Raw genomic sequence first — 21,901 nt, 5'->3', positions numbered from 1 at the left:
GACTGTGAAAGAAAGGCAAATAGGAATGGAAATAAAACTAGGGCTTGCACTGGCTAAACCAGATTTCAAACCGCCATGTCATCTGTAAACATATAAACGTGGTTATAGATCAGAATGGAGAATGCAAGCTCTGCTGTCTGCCTTCAAAGAGAAGAGCACTTGCGCAGGTATCATCCACTATTCACCACCAGCAGGTGTGGTCACCATCAATTACCTCACCCTTGCAGCCCAGGGGCACACAGGCAAGGTTTCCTGCCTTGAAAACAACCACCTTAGCTTCCTTCTCCCGCTCTGTTTCACTGACCTCTGCTAAGTGAAAACTCAAGCTGTAGATACTGCACGTTGGTCCGGGGAAGTGGTGGGGGGAGGGAAGAAAAATTAAGAACCAGAGATGTGTTTCACTTTATTTATTCGTTCTTCATTTTGACAGCAGAGCTCAATCACAGTTGCTAATTAGGTCTTACAAGACCTTTCTCCAGCACTGGGAAAGAAGCAAAACAAATGTCATGCATAAGATATTGAATGCATTCATATCAAGTTATGTTCTACTCTGGGGATTTGAACATCATAAATAAGAGAACATCAAACCAGCTGAGTTTGTTTAACATCATTGTTACAGATCATAGCAGCTTCAAAGGTTTAACACAGGTTAACTTATTTCTAATAATTCTATTAGAAGAAGTTTCTAATAAGGTTTAGTAAGAGATTAAAAACCAGAGAGGCCCAAACGCTACAAAATAACATTTGAGAAATAAAAGAACTTCTTTTTTGTTCATAGGGCTTGAAACCTAGTGGCCTTTCTGCTTTTGTTAGGGATTCAGTTTTGGAATCCTTAGATGGAGGTTAGGAATTCAACTTAGTTGTGATTTTTATGCTCCATGAAACATCTTTAAACAAGTCTGGGTTTTCAGGAATGACGAACTCACATCATCTAAGAGGTCCAAAATTAGGGAGACAAAACCTCCATTTATTCCTGCAAATATTGGCCGAAGTCCTGGAAACTTGCCAGTAGAGTTTCCCAGATCATTGAAAGTAGGACACAAATGACTATGGGTTCCCTTAAGTGAGCTTTATTTTTCAGAAGTTTACATGTGAATGCTTTGATGGCCATCAGGAACAAGATACTCTTGTCATGAATAGACTGTCTAACTGTGGATGCAGGAAGGAAAAAGAAGGCTGTCTTCTACAAGCAGTTAGCCAGACTTGTTGATTTATTGAGAAGGTAAGTAGACAATTTTTCTGTCTTCTTTTAGATTAACTCTGTACTACACACAGGTGAAATACAGTTACAAAGAGTTGATCTGATCCTGCAATATGCAAAGTGCCCTAAACTGCCTTGTGAAATAAGCAAGGAATGAAAGTGTTAGCTATGCCTGAGGGACCACTTTAGAAGAGATAGGACTGAACACATGAACAAATCAAGGTGTTGTAACATGCATTAATCTTAATCTCTTGCTAGCAGACAGCAGCTTTCTGTAACCATGCCTGCCGGCTCTGCTCGAGCTCTTGGCTGAGTTAGTGTTCAGTTCCTAGAAGCTTGCAGCAGCTGAGGTGGAAACAACCCTAAATACTTAACGTCAGGCATAGAGACTGCATGCAAAGGAGAGCAAAGCAAAGCAAGAAGAAAGGGGAGTCTGGACTAACACTTGCCTCATGCTTTATGCTGAATTTGAATCAAGTGTCTAGAGCAGCTATATACTAAAAGGTCTTCTTACAGCTAGAGCTGACACCTCTTTGTGTATGCTATAGGATCCATCTTTGCAGCTATCATGTATTTAAATCATACAGATGCAAGATAAAAGTAGTCACTTTAACAGAACTTGTTAATACTGTAACATCACATCCAACTTGTGCTGTGATCTTGGATGTTGCATCAAGCTGGTGATGACTTAGTAAACACATTTAATCCAGTTATTTAGTTGCTACCATTTCTTGTGCCAAGACTTTAATGTGCTTCAGTGCATGAAGGGAGTTCACAGCTGACTCCAGGAATACATATGCCAGCTCTCCATTTCATTTCAGTTAAAACAACCAGCAGCAATTAGAGCTTCACAGCAGATATCTCTAACTTAGCTACAAACAAATGCTCATCTAAAGGTCTCCAAACAGCTCTCAGGCAAACTTAATTATTCATAGGAATATTACCCATGTTTTTTCCAGTACTACAGTTATCTTTTAATGATGGCAGGTGGATGTAAATTACATCATTTTTGACATGGATTTACTCTTCAAGTAAACTCAGTGTAATGATGTTTTTTGACTCTGTAAATCATAGTCTACAGTCAAGTAAATGGATCTGCCTCCATACAGTGGAAAGGATGCTGGAGCAGACCCTTCTCAAGGTTAGTAACTACTCTTTAGAAGGGACATAGCTTTGGTTGCTGTCTAAGTGTAAATTAGACCTACTGAAGTGGTGATTATGGCAGAAAAGAGGAAAGAGGGTTTGAATCCAGAAAACATTTGAATTCTTCTGTAGTATTAACTGGCTACCTCAATCAAAATTTATTCTGAGATTCAGATTGTCACACTTGGCTGTTCTAATTCCACTGAGTCTTTGTAACGATCTAAATGGGAAAGGAATCTGAGCCACTGTTGAAAAAGCTTTGGCTTGTAACCTCTCTGTGAGCCTATGCCCAGAAATGTATTTCAGCCTGCATGACTGAGCCTACACCAAAGCCTTCTCTCATTAATAGCTTTCGTTAATACATGCAACCACATTAACAACCTGAAGTTTCTAGGAAGCAATGATTCAGCAAAGCCAGTCTCATTCTTAAATCCAAGGAATGTGGACTGGCCTGTATGTATTTTAAATGACAGAAGGCAGATTGGTACCAGTACCTTTGAGTTTGGGTTTTTTTGTTTAAAAAAGAACTTTCCAGAATCCTGCCTTAAGAAATGCTGTCGGGAAACTACCTTTGTCATGACACGGAAGCCTCACCTTTTGGTGTTTTCACAGGAGACTACACAGAGATGAGCTCAGTGCTTACGAGGACCTTCAGCCTAGCTGCATTGCCTCATCACAGGGCACATTCCTTGGAGCCAGCTTTTAGACGAGTGAAAGTCAAAAGCCACAGAAGCCTGCCTTTGTCAGGTAGGAAATTACTACTCCCTCTATTGTAGAAAAGGAAAGTGAGGCAAAAAGAGATTAAGTTGTTCTCCTGGGGTCCCACAGGAAGCCTGTGGTAAAGGTGAGAATGAATTTAATCCTTCAGTTTAGTCATGGGTGAGCTATTCTCTCTTCTTTGCCTGGAAACACTGGGCTTTTGACCTAACCTCCATTTCAGCAAGCTGTCAACATCCTGGACAATATACACTGTCACAAGTGGTTTCACTTCCCTGTCCTGCTTTGTCTGAATTTTAGACTGGTTCAAACTAGAGAGGTCTGTTCCACGATAGTGAGATCATCTCAGCTAGTGTTTTGGGTCAGCCTACGAGACAGACAAGGTCTAGCTACAAAGCTCAGATTTAAACCTTCTCTATAGATTAGAATCCACATCCATTTGCTGGCATTCCTCCTCCCAAGAAGCATGAAATACAGCAAATACTACAAGCACAAAAGTCAATGAACTATTATTAATTACAAACATTAGTGCAAAACATACAGCAGATTATTTTCAGTAAGCTCATTTTTTTTTCAGTAAGGAGGTCATTTAACTGAGGCTTTGAACACAGAGGAAGTCACATTCTTTAGTCAAATAGGGAGCCAGCTTTGAAGTTCACTCACATAAGCAACCAGGAATCTGCTGCTACACATAATAGTTAATCTTACATTTGTATGTATAATAGTTTCTATTGAAAATGTATTTAGTCCTGTGCTTTTATAAAACATAAGTAACTAAAAGGCAATAAAGACCAGATTCCAAAGCTGAATGACAGGTTTGGCTGAGGCTTGTCCAGTTCTTTAAACAAGCCATTTGTCTGCATGCCTAAAAGCCAACACCTAAACCCATGCTTGATTTCCACACGTATGGCTCTACTGTCAAAGACAGCAAGTGCTCATCACTGTTGAAAACTAGCTCTCATTTTTCTAATGCCTTCAGATGTAGATGTAGGTAGCTGGCTTTACTCTGCATCATGTGAAAACTGTGGCCTCTGCACCTCATTCAGAGTCACAGTCTGAAAGTGGCAGCAGGTTGAAAGTGCTACAGGAATGCGGATCTCCCTGGTCAACATTTGTTTATATTTGTGGATAGTCATCTAAAAGGAAAAGATCAAAGTTTGAAAATGTACTTCTCAAAACACTTTGCTGGGCAAGGCCAATCAAGCTCATGGATGCTGTCCTTAGTGGTCTATAACACACTCCCAATCCCACCTCTCCTCCAGCTGCAGCTGAAGGGATGAAGTCCAAATCTGGAAAAGTGCACTTTGTCATTATTGGCTCTTTAGCAAATACAGACACCAGAGCTGCCCACCCTGTGTCTTCTAGCGAGACTGTCTCTTCAGAGGTTCTCATCCAGCCATTTTACATAGCTGTTCCTGGTCTGAAGGCCCGCAGAGAAGTCTGCAGGCCAGCTGGTGAATATCATGCAGCCGTGAAAGCAGTCTTCAAAGTGATCGAGCGTGACCTCCACGCCAGCCTTCTCCAAGCGCCTGGCGTACATCACTCCGTCGTCTCGCAGCACGTCGTTCTCACAGGTCAGCAGGTAAGTCTTTGGCTGCAGCTGCAAGGTTTCATCTTCTGCAAGGAGTGGGGCTGCTCGTACATCCAGCAGCGCTGGTACCTGCTGCACGATTTCAGCCTTGCCTGTGGTTTGTATTACAGGCTTGTAGTTCTTTTGGAATGAGGAAGGCAGCAGAGATGTCCAGTTCAGACGCTCTCTGAAAGAGGCAGCTTGGCTGACGTCAAGAGCAGTGTGGTTGTTCATCAGCAGTGAGGCAGCCAAGTCAGAATGAGCATTTAAATAATAGATCCAATAGTCAATCATGACAGTACGACGAAGAATAGGGATATTCATGTTCTGCTGATAAGAAGGAGTACTGAAGTCAAATGCCTGAAGGACTGGATAAATTAAGGCCTGAAGTTTTGGTCTGATGGTCAAATGCTCGTCTTTGCTAAGCTGAAGGTAAAACACAGGAGAGAATTGGGATTATAAAGAAAATAATCATTACAGTTCAACCTAGAATGTCATAGAAGCAACCACTCATTTCACAGGATCAAGAGATCATCAAACCCAGCTGCCCTGCTAGAGCAGGACCATATGACCTAGCTCAGGTCACAGAGGAATGCATCCAGATAGGCCTTGAAAGTCTCCAGAGAAGGAGACTCCACAACCTCTCCAGGGAGCCTGTTTCAGTGCTCTATGACCCTTACAGTAAAGAAGTTCCCCCTTGTGTTGAGGTGGAACCTCCTGTAGTGCAGCTTCCATCCATTGCTCCTTGTCCTATCACAAAGAGCAAGTGAGCAGAGCCTGTCCCCCCCATTCCTGATCCCCAGCCCTCAGATGTTTATAAACGTTTATTAAATCCCCTCTCAGCCTTCTCTTTTGCAGACTAAAAAACCCCAGGTCCCCCAGCCTCTCCTCATCAGGCAGTGCTCCAGTCCCCTAATCATCCTTGTAGCCTTCTGCTGGATCTTCTCTGGAATACTGCTCTTATGCAGATAATGTTACTATTTTGTCTGAAACATTAGCAGCCTGACCTTTTTCTTCTCTTGTTAAGGACAGTCATTCAGCCAGACTCGATATTCTGTCTCCAACAGAAATCAGTGACAAAAGCTTATTGAAGAGTGCAAGAAAAAAGTGTTAAGTGACATTTCTCTAAAGCAGTGCATACTTTAACAATTGGCAGCTGAAGGACTTGGTAAATCAAAGGAGCTCTTTTTGCCTTCAACAGCTTTTCATGTGTTTTTCTTCCATGAAGTTATCTAACTGCATTTTCAGCAGATCCACATTGCTGGCATCCCAGGTTTCTCTAGCAAAGGCTCACCATATGCAGAAGCACCTTGCCATATCTGACATGACCCTCCACCTGCATTTGATTTGAGTATGCCAGCTATACATCTGCTGCCCACTAATTCTTTAACTGGAAGAGTCACCAAATGCCTCTTTTGTTTCATCTTCTACATAAGATACACAGTTCTCTATCAGATCTCATCTTGCTTAAAAAGAATTATGCATCAGGAAAACAAACCAGGAATGCTTTGTCCAGAACGTGGTACTCATGTCTATCAGTCCTTAAAACTGAAAACATTTAGCATAATTGCCTCTTACACATTTTTTCACCCTAATTGAATATTGCAAGGTTGTGATGATAATTAGTTGTCTGGACATGGTATCCACTTTCTTATCACCAATGGTTAGGGCAATACAATAAAGCTAATCATAATATTTCACTCAGCCATGAAAAATATTATTACTTGCCCCAGGCTGCCTTTAAAATCTTTATCAGATTACATTCAGATTACATTTAAACTGCAGATATACAAAAGACATTTTGTTAAAATCGTACAGTGCTACAGGAACACAATTTAACAGAAGAATTAAGCTTCCTTTATTGTATTTGAAAGAAATATTTTTTTTTTAGAGTATCTGGAAACAGGAAGCTAAACTGATAGGGAGGTATAGGCTGGATGTTAGGAGGAAGTTCTTCGCAGAGAGAGTGATTTGCCATTAGAATGGGCTGGCCAGGGAGGTGGTGGAGTCACCATCCCTGGAGGCATTCAAGGGAAGACTGGATGAGGTACTTAGTGCCATGGTCTAGTTGACTGGATAGGGCTGGGTGCTAGGTTGGACTGGGTGATCTTAGAGGTCTCTTCCAACCTGGCTGATTCTATGATAAATTAAGGATATACCTGCTTACTTAGAAAAAGAAAGAATTCACCAGCAAAAGAGGGAAAAAACAGTCATGTAGCCACCTACTCTTAAAAAGTGGCCCATAATACCTCATAATTGTAGTGAGACATTTCTGGCTGTGTGACTGATATTGCAAGGGACCCATTTTTCTTCTGTAGACTGATCAAATGCTGACTTTTTCCTTGTTTGTCTCTAGGTCTGGCACATCACCTTGTGGTGATGCAGCACAAACAATCTGTCAACCTGTATGCACCAATAAATTAAGGACTGTCGTACTGCAATGCACAACAGATACTGGATGTTACCTGCTGACACACAGCAGCTGCCAAATTTCCTCCTGCACTGTCCCCAGAAATTGCAATTCGACTTGGGTCAACTGAATACTCAGCTAAGACATCAGGCTGCAAGAAATGCTTAGTGGCACGGAGAGCATCATGCCACTGCTCAGGGAAGCACACCTCTGGTACCAGCCGGTATCTACAAAGTAAAGAGATGAGAGACAATTACTACTGTCAGTGTAGCTCTGTTTCAGGATGAATAGCTGCTACCAGGTATTCCTTAATGGTAAGTAACTGTTTGATTAGGATAAATATTACAGGAAAATTATGAAGTGGGTAATACTTACATAAGGCCTAATCTTATAATTTATGCTCTAATTCTGAAAGATGAATATGAACCTACTAGATATGAATAATACCAAGATAGTATAAAACTGTGAAGCACTCCCTAGGATTTCCCAATAGAGGATTTCATCATGTGTTATAAAAATGAATGAATATTTAAAGCACCCTTGGTAAGGCAATCACAATGATCAGGCCGAGCTGGAACCAAATCCCCACCTTCATGAGTACAAGGGAGAGTAAGTCAAATATGCCCAACACCCAAGTAGTTCTGTGTCCAAATTTTTACCTGTGCTCAGGAGACAACCTTGCTATACCTCTGTGATATGAAATGAAGAATAGCCAAGAAGTAAATATGAGTCTGTTCCAGTGCAACATATTCAGTAATTCCTCTCCCTTATCAAGGAGCGGAGCAGGTGTGGTATGGGTGGAGAGACTGAGACACAGATAGCAAACACTGTGCCCAGGAACAGGCAGCAGCTGAGTCCCATTCATGAAATTTTCTCAGCTTCTAAACAAGAGTGCAGCAGGAATCTGTTCCTATTTACTGAGTAACTTGCAATCTAAAAGCTGTTACTAGGCTTTATGGTACCAAGCACATCTTCTGTTTGCAGCTCTTCAATCCACATATTTTACATATTCCCAGTGGAGCTGAGCAAAACAAGCAAAACAAAATCTGTTTTTCTGGTTCAAAACATTGTCTTTAAAATCTAAGCTAAAGAGAGTTTCATACAAAGAAGAAATTAACAACTTAGGTTACACAAAAAGTGGTTCAAAATCCAGATCTGACCTGCTTTCAAAAAGCAATCTATGTATTGCATCAAGCACAAAGGAATAGGAGGGAGTCCTTTGGGAACTCCTGACAAAACTGGGTAAGAGACTCTGCATGTATCACAAAAGTGAGACATGCAATTAAACCAATGAAAAATGTAATTAGTCTTCAGTAATTAAGTACAAAGGCCTTGATGGAAAGATATGATGGCTAAGGAGAAGAGGTAAACAATAACTCAGACAAATTTACACCACCATAAATGAGAAAAGCAATCGTGAGGAACTCTTTAGTACTGCTTGTCTGGTAAAACCAACAGCTGCTTTCTTCCCCCCAGGAAGTGGGGGGGAAATAACCCTTCAATGTGTAAGTATTGAATGAGTAACAATGACTCTATATAATTAAGCTGCAATTAGGCACAGAGCTTGGTATATAATATACCGCAAGTGGGAAACTTGAGCATTTATTACCAAGCAAAAGCAAATACTGACATTGACAGTAAGGATGGGAAGAGTACCATTCAAGCTGGAGTCATCTAGGTAACACAGTTAGCTAGTTGAGAGGTTTGTTTACCTTGAAATCGTTCAGTGAGGTAAAAAAGCAGCCCTGCTTCCCTGTTGTCTGGCTCCCTGGCAATCTTCTCTTGAGTGGAATACAAAGCTTAAATGAGATGAATGGAACAGGGGGAGACTGACAGAGCAGCAGGAGCCTGCCAGACACTACTGTGTGTTCTGGTTAATGTGCAGGAGTAATTTTAATGGATGATTTTTGTGTTGCAGACCCTTGCTTCAGATTACTTGGAAACTATGGCTTATAGATGAGACTTCAGAGGGATTTAATACAGGTATTTTAATATCTCATATATATATATACACACATTATCTTAAATATATACATAAAAAATACACCTTGCAGCAGTGGGAGTGGCCACTGAGGATGGTACAAATCTCTTCTGCTATGTGAGGCACAGAGATGTGGTTCAGCCCTCCTTCAGCTCTGTATCATGTCTAAATGTGTTTGAGTATTTTTTGTTTGACTGGTTTTAAAGTTCACAGATCCTTACAGAACTCTAACTTGCCACTCCAGTGAGCTCAGGGTTTGTCTGCACTCCCTGCATGTAGCCACAACTTCAAGATACACTGATGTTTGCATTCTAGTATTTGTCCAACTGAATTCAGTGCTACTTTCTTTTCCCACACTTCTGCCTTCTAAAATAACGAGAAACTCAAACAAATTATTGATACCATTAAAATCTGTTGTAGTTTTAAAAGGATAAAAATATCAGACTGGGATAGAGAACTACTGTTCAGAGTAAAGCCTTACAGACCAGCCAGTAACAGAGAAAAAGCTAAATTAACTACGTTAGATCCTTCTAACACCTTACAATTACTTTAGATTACTCACTCAACTGAGACAACAACAGCATTGAGAGATTCAGCCATGATTCTGCAGAGATTGTTGTAAGCACCCATTTCTGGAACAAAAAGACAGGATGTTAGGGACATGCAAGTCCATTTATGTAACTGTTCACAAAGCCATACCTAAGTCTTCTCAGAAAGTACAAAGATATGATACAAATATATCAGGTGTGACCAGCAGGATGAGGCAAGTGTTTTGCTCCCTCTACTCTGCTCTCCTGAGACCCCATCTGGAGTACTGCTTCCAGTTCTTGTGCCCCCAGCATAAGAGGAACATGGAACTGCTGGAGCAGGTCCAGAAGAGGACCACGAATATGATCAGAGGGATGGAGAACCTCCTCTATGGGGACAGGCTGAAAGAACTGCGGCTGTTCAGGCTGGAGATGAGAAGGCTCCAGGGAGACCTTAGCGCAGCCTTCCAGTACCTAAAAGCGGCCTACAAGAAAGCCAGGAAGGGCCCTTTTACAAGAGCTTGTAGTATTAGGATGAGAGAAAATGGCTTTGAGCTGGAAGCAGGTAGATTTACACTGGATATTAGGAAGAAATTCTTTACAGTGAAGGTGATGAGACACTGGAACAGGTTGCCCAGGGAGGTTGTGGATGCTGCTTCCCTTGAGGCATTCAAGGCTAGGCTGGATGAGGGCTTTGGGCAACCTGGTCTAGTGGAAGCTGTCCCTGCCCATGGCAGGTGGGTTGGAACTAGGTGATCTTGAAGGTCCCTTCCAACCTAAACCATTCTATGAATCTATGAAATACAAGCAAGTAAATGAGATCAGCTTGCAGAAGCTGAAGTGCTTAATACATGTGGTAGCAGAAGGAATACAGTTCACACATTGAGAAGTTCTACAGTCCAATGCTTGCTTTCTTGTCTTCTTTCCTGGTGACCCGGGGCATATCATTTCATCCACCTATCAACAATTCTCTCAATTGGGCAAAATTTAAGGTACCCAGTGGCTTGGGGGCATTAGCATCCAGACAGTTATCACCATATCAATCACTGTTATTCTTTTTATTACATCATGCATTGCTTTGATTCAAATGAGCTGCCCTATTAACGTCAGCTGAACTACTCATTTAAGAGAGGCTTAATAACAGCTATCCTATTTATCAGTGGACTGATCTTCTTTAATTTTATTTCTTTCCAGTTACTTAATTGTTGGTTCCTGGTACTGTAAAATACACTAAGGCACTAGCATTTATTCTCACTGCTGTAACATTTGTGCCATTAACTTCCACATCTTGGATGTGAAGATAGCATCTGACATAGCTGAGTTACAGTCACCAAACACAGTGCCATAATTTAATATAAACTTTTTGCACAGCAAGACTCACATGAAAAGGGTTACAGAACACATGAGATGGGCAGGACGCTGCAGACATCCCTTAGGCAGGCTTAAGGAAACCCATCTCAAAGCACAACTCCTCTGTAGAATGAGGAGGAACCTTTTTATCTGCTGTAGGGCTGCAGGACAAAGGGACTAAGATTTCAAAGGCACATCAAGGACTGCTTTTAAAGTTATTGAGGAACCTAAATGTCACATAAATCATGGTCATACATTCGCAGTCCAGTTGCAATCCATATAGTCCTTGCTTTGATACATTTTGGAGAGCCCTATTGATGTTAATATAGGTGAAGATACAGAATACATCAGGATTGTACGGACTTCATGATGTGGACTTCACAGGAGCAATGGGGATGGGGGAAGACTCCTGTCAGATCCCAATCTTAGAGTAGCCATGAGAACCACCTGCCCTTTCTCCTCCCAAGGCTTTTCTCTTTCTGTACCACATGGAAGCACCAGTGGTTAGCTTACTGCCTATGGGTATTCCTTACTTTGTCTGACCATGTTTGTGGCTTCCAAGTTAACTGGAGTAAACAGCATGAATTTCCAAGGTTATTTCTGCTAGTAGTGGCAGCAGTGCCCAGACCATGGGGTGGGAAGCCACCTCTGCCTGCTTTCTTCAGCAGCAGCCCATATTCTGTGATCAGCAGCATGCAGTCCCAAGTGTGTGTTATTTGAGTACAAGCAGTGCTGTCCAGCTCGCTCTTCTGTTCATTGTGTGAAAATGGGGCAAACCCCTTACGTGTAGTCACTGGATCCTGATCACCAAGAACCATGACCACAGAAAGCAGGGCACTGTCTCAAACAGTCCTTCTAGGCATCCCAGGAATGTAAACAATCAACTATTTTGTCCTCTCAGGATGTAACAGAACTAATCTTTTGGTCCTTTTTCAGCTTATGTGCAGATAAGACAGGCATTTTGGCTGTGTGTTCACAGGACTTTAGCCTCTCCCTCCTTAGAGCAGATAGTTGCTGCTGAATTAAAGCACATCTTAGCAAAATGGCCATCCCTGGCAGCTTTTGTGTTCTCTTGCTTGGAGAAAGCCAGACTAGAATGCTCTTTAATTACTGTCAGACACCTACTTGCACGTGCCAAGGCCCAGCCTCCTCCGTGGATGTAGACAACGCTGCGCTTGAGCCCTTCACCTTGCTTTGCAGGGGGTTGGTACACTCTGACTTCCACACCATCAAAAACAGTGTCTGTGATTTTGATGTCTTGGGGGGAGACAAAATCCATCTTATCAAAAGTGGAAATTAAAAAATTCAGAGCTATCAAGTGATGGCTGAGTCTCAGGTAGTCAATCAGGTGACACTAGGGGGGAAAAAAGAGAAACAAAAAGAAGATTTCTGTTACTTCAGAGCGTATCATATGACACTTGCATAGATATTTAATGCAACCATCTTCAAAGGGCAGGTCCTATGTGAAAATGAATATGGATTCTTAGAATTATTCACTGGAAAATGAAAGATTATCAAAGACCTCTAATGCTTTACAGCTCTAATGCTGTATTAAAACAAAACCTTCTCTGTGAAAAGACTCTGCGTTGTCAGAATAAATCAAACCATGAGCACTACATGAATCAAGACAACTATGAATGAGCACTCAGATCCCTGCTTTTGAAAGACGTCTCTGAGAGGAGACGAACCTTATCAGCAGACTCCACTATGGGACTTGTGAGGCTCCTCAGACCAGTGCCAGCAGAGGGCAACACCACATAGGCAAAGCTTCTGTTGGTGGTAAAGGCATCACGGAATAGAATCACAGAATCAGTCAGGGTTGGAAGGGACCACAAGGATCATCTAGTTCCAACCCCCCTGCCATGGGCAGGGACACCCTACCCTAAATCAGGCTGGCCAGAGCCTCATCCAGCCTGGCCTTAAACACCTCCCTGGGCAACCCATTCCAGGCTCTCACCACTCTCAGGATGAACAACTTCCTTCTCACCTCCACTCTGAACCTACCCACCTCCAGCTTCACTCCATTCCCCCTAGTCCTGTCTCTCCCTGATAGCCTAAAAAGTCCCTCCCCAGCTTTCAGATACCGAAAGACCACAAGAAGGTCACCTCAGAGCCTCCTCTTCTCCAGACTGAAGAGCCCCAACTCTTTCAGTCTGTTTGTATGAAAAAATGTAAAGTATTTCTCTTGCTCCACTCCAAAGCCTAACTATTGCCACTTGTGAATTAAGAAAGTTGTCACAGAGTGCAAAGAATTTTCAAAACCAGAATGGCCTCAAAGGAGTACAGAGGTTGTTTGTTGGCTTGTCCTCTACTGACCTGCTGAACTAGGAAGGACCCAGAACTATCCAGGTTATTGATTTGTTTTTTTCCAACCCTAGACACTAAAGTGTATTATTTTTCTCTGTGGAGGAGGTGTGTAAAACCTTAGAAAAATGAAGAATGAGCTGACCTTTCTAGTATTCCCTTACAGTGGAAGGATTTTACCCCCTTTGGCTACTCAGGGGTTTTATCTTCGTGTTTAAACTTTGCCCTGAACAGGTTAAAGACATGTTCCACCAAACAGCACTGGGATCCAAGGTGCCCCTCCAACCTGGATGGTCATGACCTGCTCCCCATCTATAACTATGTGCAGCCCTGAAGATTGTTGTAGACAAAAGATAAACTTTGACATTTCCTCCCCCCTCCCTCCCCAAACCCTATGGCAAATACACTCCAGTGCTATGCAAGCAGGGAGAAAAATCCACTTCCAAACCAAGAATGTACAAAAATGACTTTCTTTTCTTGCTTTAGCTGGTGGTAACATCACCCTGGTGAAATAAGCTTGATGGGAACCCAAATTTTACAGTACTTGCTGCTTTTTGGATGGAATATGATGTCTTTATTCTGCCAGGCTTTTCTCTGGGAGAAGAAACACAAAGTATCCACCCAGCGGGGAGAAATGCTGATTTCACAAGGCTGTTTCTATCTCGGAGTTCCAGACTGTGCTCTTCTCTCACCATTGCTTCTGAATTCCCACAGGAAAATCCAGTTCGAGTTTGAAATCTTCACGAAGAGCAATACATCTATTAATAATCTGGCACACAATTGGGTGGGCTGCCCCTGATGTAACCAGATAAAGAGCTGACCCTTCCCTGTAGCCCATGGAGGTTCTTGGGGAAGATAACCACTGGGGAAGCTATTTCAGAAATACTGCCAGGGAAAACAACATTTGTATGGATCATATTTTTTTTTAGCCTGACTGTGCTGCAATAACCATTCCATTTCAGTTTTCTCCCACTTTTGTTCACATGCTTTGTAGATGAGATGGCCACATGTTCCCTGGAATCAGAGATGTTTTATTTTCAAGGCTGGTTAGTGTTGTTTACCAAGGAGCATTTTGCCCTGTTCTTTAAAGCACAGAGCACCGCAGCCATCTGCAGGTTATCGAATGCTCTCATGCCTTTTCCTCCCTGTAACAGGCCACTCTTTCCAAGAATCCCAAACTCCAGCATTTCAAAGAGATAACTTTGTAGGTCAGGACACAAATCAAACAGTCCCCATTTGTTCTTTTGTAAGGCATGAGCAGGTTTTTTTCTGTCAAGCATTTACCAGACAGATTTTTTGTATCTTGTCTGGTCAACCTGTTTGCTTGTTGTTTGTAAGGCATCAGGGAGGTGATGAAAGACAGCCAAGGTGGCTTCACTAAGAGCAAATCCTGCCTGATGAACCTCCTGGCCTCCTTCTATGATTAATTATGACATGAGATGACCTATGGATGTCATCTATCTGGACTTCTGCAAGACCTCTGACACATTCTGTGTCCCCCCCCCAGCATCCTACTCACCAAGTTGGAGAGAGTGGGATTTGATAGGTAGCCTGTTCAGTGGCTAAGGAATTGGCTGGATGGTTGCTTCCAGAAGGTAGTGGTCAATGGCTTGAACTCCAGGTGAAGATCAGTGCTGAGTGGTGTCCCACTCCATAATGAAACCTTGAGCAGGCAACATTTTTAGTGGTTGGCTAAGTCTCTCCTAACTACGTTGCCAAAGGGCAGAGCTTCCTTGACTGTTGTTCCCTGCCATACTTCTTGTGTTAGCACAAAGAAATGCAAAGCCTCAGAGGAATGGAAACATGAATAGGCCAAGAGGGAGGACTACAAAGAAGTTGTCCAAGCAGCCAAGGATCAGGTTAGGAAAGCAAAAGTGCACTAGAATTAAACTTAGCGAGAGACATAAAGGGCAGTAAGAAGAATTTCTTCAGGTACATCAGGGATAAAAAAGGCAGCTAGGGGAAGATGTGGGATGAAAGGAGACTGGAGACCTGGTCACAACAGATATGGAGAAGGCTGAGGTGCTCACAGACTGCTTTGCCTCAGTGTTCACTGGCAAGGGCTCTAGCTGTACCACATCATAAAGTTGTACCTGGTTATGTCACATGCAATGAAGTAGTTTGATCTTTGCTGGAATCCTGACAGCATGCAGGACTGTGGCTGGCTGTCAGATACAGCACTTATCTCTGTGTGTATGCATGTGGGAGAAGAGAGGGAAAACAATTTTATTCTCTGGTGGAGAAATAGACAAGGAAGAGAAAGCAGAAGGGAGACATGGAGAAATTAAGGGACTACAGAAGAAAAGTAAAGACAAACTCACAGAAAAGAGGAGACAGTATAAAGATGAAAGTCCATAGGCAATTATAGAATGAATCATAGAGTCATAAAATGTCAGGGGCTGGAAGAGACTTCAAAAGATCATGAGAGTCCAACCCCCCCTGCCAGAGCGGGATCAGGATCCCAGAACTGCTGTGCCAACCATGGCCACAGCATGCAGAATCATGGGCAGGTTTGGCTTGGAAAAGACTATAAAGATCATTTTGTTCCAACCTTCCTGCCATAGGCAAGCACACATTTTACTACTTTAGGTGGCTCAAAGCCCCACCTAGCCTAGCCTTGAACACTTCCAGGGAGAAGGCATCCACAGCCTCTCTGGGCAACCTGTGCTTCTCTGGGAAATCTGGCAGCATCACTCAGCAGCTGGTCACAGCCACTAGTTTTCCATGCAAAGACTGGTCATATGCATGTGTCTGAATAAACACTTCTCTTCTGAGCAGGTAGCTGGGGAACTGGTTAACCCCATGCCATTATGGGCTGGACCAAGCAAAAGGCTGACAAACACCAAAAGCTCAGCTGTGGGGAAGTGAGGCAGAGCTGGATGAGCAGGAGCACCCCAGGAGATGAGGTGCTGGACAGGCTAGCAAGGCAAATGTGAGTATTTTGCTGGCATTGGAGCCAATTCAGCAAATAACTACTGTGAACATATTACAACAGTCCTGCTGGCAGTCTATTGCTCATTTCTGATTGCAGCTTTTCACCTTGGGGTCGTTGGCTCCCCCTGACCCACAGCTGTATGATTTACACTCAGGCTGTAATGCTCCTTAGCTCTCCCAACAATTCAGGCAAAGCAACCATTACAGCCACAGTCTCCTTCTCTTTTACCAGGACACCCCCATAACAGGGACAAAACACAGACCCCCAAGAGACTCTTCATGACTGCTACCTTCCTCCTGATAAATTCTTTCTTTGGTGAGGGGTACCAGATATTGATTTAACTGACATTGAAGGAAAATCTCAATAACTGAAGAAAGGAGTCAGGGTTCTGATAAAAAGCAGTCAAAATGAACAAAGTGCTGCCAGAGAGAGGCATATTAATCACCAATATCTGTTTCTAAACTATTCAGATTCTTCTTTTCGTTCCTTATCTGGTAATTTTATGAAGAATCCCAAATGCTGTTATTATGCTTGTCCCCCCTCATGGACCTGTACTCCAGATTAGACATGTGCTGTGTATTGCAAGAAAAATTAAACAAAAGTGGTTTTCAGTTGCTAATATCTGTTAGCCTCTAACAGTACTCTCAGCACATTGTGAGTCTTTATCCTCGTATGACTTGTATAGCTGACACTGTTGGCTTCACATCCCCGACCTTTAGCCATGGTATTACTGCAACAGGTCTTGCACAGATGGTGCACAAAGGCAGCACGCCCCTGAAGGCAATCTGAACACATCAGCTGCTTCCTCTGCTGCCTTTGCAGCTGGGCAGACCCAAGGTCCTGCACTGACCTTTCAGGCCTTGGTGGGATCAGGAATTAAGCAAACAGCAAAGGCTTTTTTTTCATAGAACACTGCTCAAGACTGAGCCAAATCTCTCTCATGACTGAAATGAGTAATGATGCTGGAATTGAGCAGCTGAACTGTCTCAGACTAAACTTTCTACCTTAAAAGATGCAGCTACTATCTTCAATTCTGGCATTACTCTGCAAAACCCATTTCTGTAACAATGGAGTCCAAAACACCAACAAAAATACCTGTAGTCAATAACAGAGATTAATGAAAAACAAACAGGGATCATTTCCCCAATTAGATGTGTGCAGAACACATTGGTTTGTGTGCATTTCAGGCACTTTATCCTGTTTAAGGGTGACTGTTTATTTTCTTTTCTTTGACAGAACCACTCCATAACGCAGGTGCAGTACTGCCCAGTAAATACATGCTTTTAATGCTGCTATATAAAGGCAGTCCTCAATGTGCTCTTAGTCTTATAAATTTTCTTTAGAACTGAAAAGAAACCAAGAAGACTGTTTTACATTTTATTAATTAGCAGAAACAAGATTACATTCTAAAGTAAGACTTTGTGCATATACCTATTCATCCATGATGATCTGCTTTTATACCACAGACTATAAAGTTACCTCTCACTGCAAATAGGACTTCCAGTGCAGTTCAGTTTTGGCTCAGCTACCATGGCTGCAAGACCCACCCACCACATCTAACAACTTGGTTTACTGTAACCCAATTGCAAGACTGTGTTCTTGCATGCAAAACATCAATAACTTACTTAGCTGGCAACAACCATGACTTATCTCTGTCCAGGAGTCACATACTATGAAACATCTGGGTAGAGAGATATGTTAGAAATGCAAAAAAGGACTAATTACTGTTTTCTCTAATCCTGAATATTGATGTCCCATGCCCTAGATTTTATTCCTAAAGCAAGTGAGTGGCAGAGAAACATGAACGAAATGCTTGGCTGATGAGACAAATACGATGAGAGTTCTCTCCACTGTACAGCTGCCTACCTTCTTCCAGATACAGCTGACAGCCTCTATGCCAACTCATCTGTCCTTCCAAACTTCTGCTAACAGCTGTTCCAGTTGCACAGACACCTTCCTTCCTTGCTGTGCACCAGAATAGCATGTATTTTGACAACAGTGCTTCAGAAATAACTTATTTCAAAGGGTTTATTAAATAAACATATGCAGTTCTCTTTACCCCAATAAGGGCAGTGGTTAGGGGAAAAAGTTGAAAAAGCATCTTACCAACCCTGCTGTTACAGCAGAATTAGGAAATACTGCTTTAGACACCAAGTATAACAATAGCTATGATTTAATCTATGGCTTAATCCCATAATTATTTTTAGGTGGTTGTCCAAACTTCAGTGGAGCTGAATTCTGATGCACCTGCACACATGTGTATGTGTGCAGCTTTTCACTTTTTGATCCAAAATTGTCTTACATCACAGTTTTCCATAAAATGTTACCATGTCCCATTCTGAGACAGGTGTAAGGGCAAATTAGTCTCAGTTAAGCACTTTCACAGCAATTCAATAATATTATGAAAGTCTATCTGTTTTCATTCTGGGGCAACACAGGACAGAGGGTGCAGGACAAATGCCCTGAAAACCCAGCTCAGTCACTAGAATTTTTATGATCTCAGGTAAGGCAGTCCATCTCCTCCCATCTCTGTACCCCACCAATCAAGATTAGGACAATGGCACTGGGCCCTTCTGCAGAAACCTGCTTACAGACACTGCCTCATAAGCATTATGCATTTTTTCAACCAGGCACTCATACCTGAGCATTTGCTGAAGCACCTCATGCTGAGCCAGGACACTGAGTCAGTCTCAAGCTTGTAAAATAAGGTTATAGCTTGTTGGGACAAACATCTATGTGGAAATGCAAAACATTATCATGGGTAAGCTGAAAGCCAGGGGCAGCCTTACTGTATTGTATTGGCAGTGATTAATAATGCACTGAGAGAACACACACACATTGTCTTCTAACAAGAAATTGTCATGCTTCACTGTCAGCTCTACTTCAAACTAAGCAAGAGGCTATCAGCTGTATTTGAGGCACATAAAGTTTGTCTCATGCTCCTAGGAAAATGGGATTACAGCACATTTCAGAAATTCCAAAATTAGAAATGCACTTCTGTCTGATTTAAAAAGCACAACTGTACTTCTGTGAAACCCACAAAGCAAAGTAGTAAGTAGCAAGCTGAAAGTGCATGCAGAAGTGGGTGAAAGTTCGATGGTCACATTGACAGAAATGTTAAACCATTTGCTCTTGCAACAGCCGGCAGAGGAAGAAAAGAGAAGCTGAGCTCTACAGGACATCACTTTATTTTATATACACAGACAAAGGCTAACAAAAGTAAATACTGGAAAATAACTTTTACGATCCTAGCTTCGGGTGGAACAGTTCCTTCCTAATGGCAACCATTTATTCCTGACTTTGTACCGTCTCTCAGAGTTGGAAAGACTTAACAGTTGCAGAGCACCTTCTCTTTTCCTCGGGAGATGTATGCCCCAAGGCTTACCTGTTGTGTAACTAAGGGCACCTCTAATGCCTCTCTTATGCTTCTGTGTACAACTAACTCGTTCCTTCCTTTGGTTTGTAAGCCACCTTAGAGGAACTGTTACTTGTTTAGCAATTTTCTCACTGTACAGGTTTGTATTTCTAAGGCCAGAGATGTAAACAAGCAATTACCATTTCCTCCAAAAGAGTCTTCCCCACCCCTGAGAGCAGGGACAGATGTGGGCACATCAGCCCTGCTTCAGAGTTTGCTTCAGCAAACCACAGGGGCAGGCTCTGTCCTGACAGCTCCTCTTGGGATTACAACCTCTAGAATATCCCAAAAGAGACACCCTTCAGCCTGCGAGCTAGAGACACCAGAATCCATCAGCATATGCCCGACGTACCCCATAAACAAACTGAAAGTGTACCTAAGCCAGCAGCAATATACACAGTGCAGTCATATGATTTTCTAAAGATAGGTCTCCTTCAGCTGGAGGTTATGGCCTTGATTGGGGTGTTCAAAGCTGAAGTGTCATGGTGTGTTTGCAGCCAGCATGCCGGGAGATCATGGCCCTTCTGTCCACTTAAAACAGACTTGGTGAAGCTGAGTGCTTGCTGTTCAATTACTCCAATTAACACCACTAAGCAAGTGGATGTCAAACCCTAGGCTTTACTGAAGAATAAGTATTGCAGGCCATGTCTGCATAATTTTCTTGCAGACAGATGCAAGATCTTCACCCTAAAGACAGGCTTTGATTCAGCAATACACCTTGATCATGAGAAGATGTCCCAGTGGCTCAGATGAATGAGTGGTTTATCCACTCCCCAACTACTTCCAAGAGTGGCATCCAGAGAAGTTATTCAGGCAGAATATACAAGTCTGGACATTGTGGCATCCACTCTCTTCATGCATCCCAGCAACCACAATTATTGTCTTAGGCAGATAGAAGGTATAGTCTCATCTAGTCTTTTTAGTAGCAATTTATGGCCCTTCTGTCCGCTAACTCATTTAATCCCCTTTTGAATACGTTGATGCTCTCATCCACTCAATGTACAAGTTCTTGGGCATTCCAGAACCAACTTTGTAAACAGGAATACTGCTAGGAAAAAGGAAAACCCAACTTTCACATGCATAGTACCTTTAACATCAGGTCTGACCACGACTGACTAGTCCTTGTAAGAGATCAGACAATCCTACAAGGAAGTTCACAGATAAAGCCTTTATCAAAGTTTGTGACCTCTAATCAGTTTCATAAGAGCAGAAAAACGCTGGCAGAAAATGAGGGAAGCTATTGTGTCTTCAGACAAAATCAAGAGCTGAGGAAGTTTTCCATAGTAACAGGATTCCAAATCAAGGCAGTTTAATATCTGAAAGATCTCCTCTCTGCCTTCCTTCCCTAAGGCGTACTTAATGAATAAATTAAAATCATTATTTTTTCTTTTTTTCTGACCAAAAGCCACTAAGGTGGAAGCCAGACTGCCACATTTAGCAAGATCTGCACCACGAAAGCCAGACCAGGAGTGGCTGCCAGCCCCACCAAAACGCGGACGCTCTATCTGCCGCTCATCGGGAGGAAACCACGAGCAGCCCGGGGCGACCCTGCCCGCTGCCTTCCCCCCTCCGCAGCAAACAGGTCAGCCTGATCCCTATTCCATCTTCTGCAGCTGGACGCGATACCGGCCCGGTGCAGCGGGGACCGGCCCCAGCCCGCTGCAAGGCGGGTGTAGGCAATGCCGGCGACTGTCCCTCGGCCGGCTCTCCGGATGGGCCGGGTCCCCCTCGGGCCTCAGGGACCCCGGGACCGGGCCGGGAAGGCGCTGCGGGGGACGAGTGGCCGAGGCGCATTCCCCAGGGGCGGACACCGCAACCCTCCGCTTCTAGCCGGGTCCGGCGGTGGGGTGCGGAACGAGCCCGGTGAAGGGAGCTGTCTGCCTGCCTCTTCGGAGCTGCAAGCGGGGCCCGGGCGCCGGCTTACCGTCTGCTGCGTTGCCCGGAAGGTGGCATCCAGAAGCATCAGCTTCCAGGGGTCCGACAAGGTGCCGGGCAGCGGCAGGTACACATAATAGGCGGCCAGGGCGGCCAGCGCCGTCAGCAGCACGCAGGCGGTCCGCATCGCCGCCGCCACGCTCCCCGCGCTGCGCGGGGCCGCTCCGTCCTGCAGCTCCCCGCGGGGAGCGCACCGCCCCGGGGCCGGCCTCTCTCGGAGGAAGTCCGGCGCTTCCGTGCCCAGCCCCACTGGCTGAGAGTCAGCAGCGGTCGTGTGCCAGCTCCAGCTGCTGCCCCACTCGCGGCTGACGGCGGCCTTAGCTGCGCCTCGGCTCCGCGCCCGCGCAGCGCCACCCCCGCCCGGGGCCCGCCCGCTGGGGACGCCGCTCCGCAGAGCTCGCTGCGCCTCTGCG

The 21,901-nt window shown here is 43.6% G+C and overlaps 1 protein-coding gene and 1 long non-coding RNA gene across 2 annotated transcripts; one reads left to right on the top strand and one right to left on the bottom strand.

Moving 5' to 3' along the window:
* Nucleotides 1-392: 392 nt before the first annotated feature.
* NCEH1 (neutral cholesterol ester hydrolase 1) lies at nt 393-21,819 on the bottom strand. Its single transcript, XM_064164826.1, has 5 exons — nt 21,478-21,819; nt 12,025-12,253; nt 9,585-9,654; nt 7,097-7,268; nt 393-5,057 (listed from the first exon to the last, which is right to left on the bottom strand). The coding sequence occupies exons 1-5, from the start codon at nt 21,613-21,615 to the stop codon at nt 4,440-4,442; spliced, it is 1,227 nt and encodes a 408-aa protein (XP_064020896.1). The 5' UTR covers nt 21,616-21,819; the 3' UTR covers nt 393-4,439.
* LOC135186797 (uncharacterized) lies at nt 7,225-16,129 on the top strand. Its single transcript, XR_010307102.1, has 3 exons — nt 7,225-7,355; nt 8,960-9,024; nt 15,982-16,129. It is a non-coding gene; the product is annotated as an uncharacterized LOC135186797 (long non-coding RNA).
* Nucleotides 21,820-21,901: the final 82 nt, after the last annotated feature.

The sequence above is a fragment of the Pogoniulus pusillus genome, chromosome 26 (assembly GCF_015220805.1).
Source record: "Pogoniulus pusillus isolate bPogPus1 chromosome 26, bPogPus1.pri, whole genome shotgun sequence".
Taxonomy (NCBI): Eukaryota; Metazoa; Chordata; class Aves; order Piciformes; family Lybiidae; genus Pogoniulus; species Pogoniulus pusillus.
Note: the sequence above shows the minus strand (reverse complement) of the source record. Positions and strands in the feature narration are given on the sequence as shown.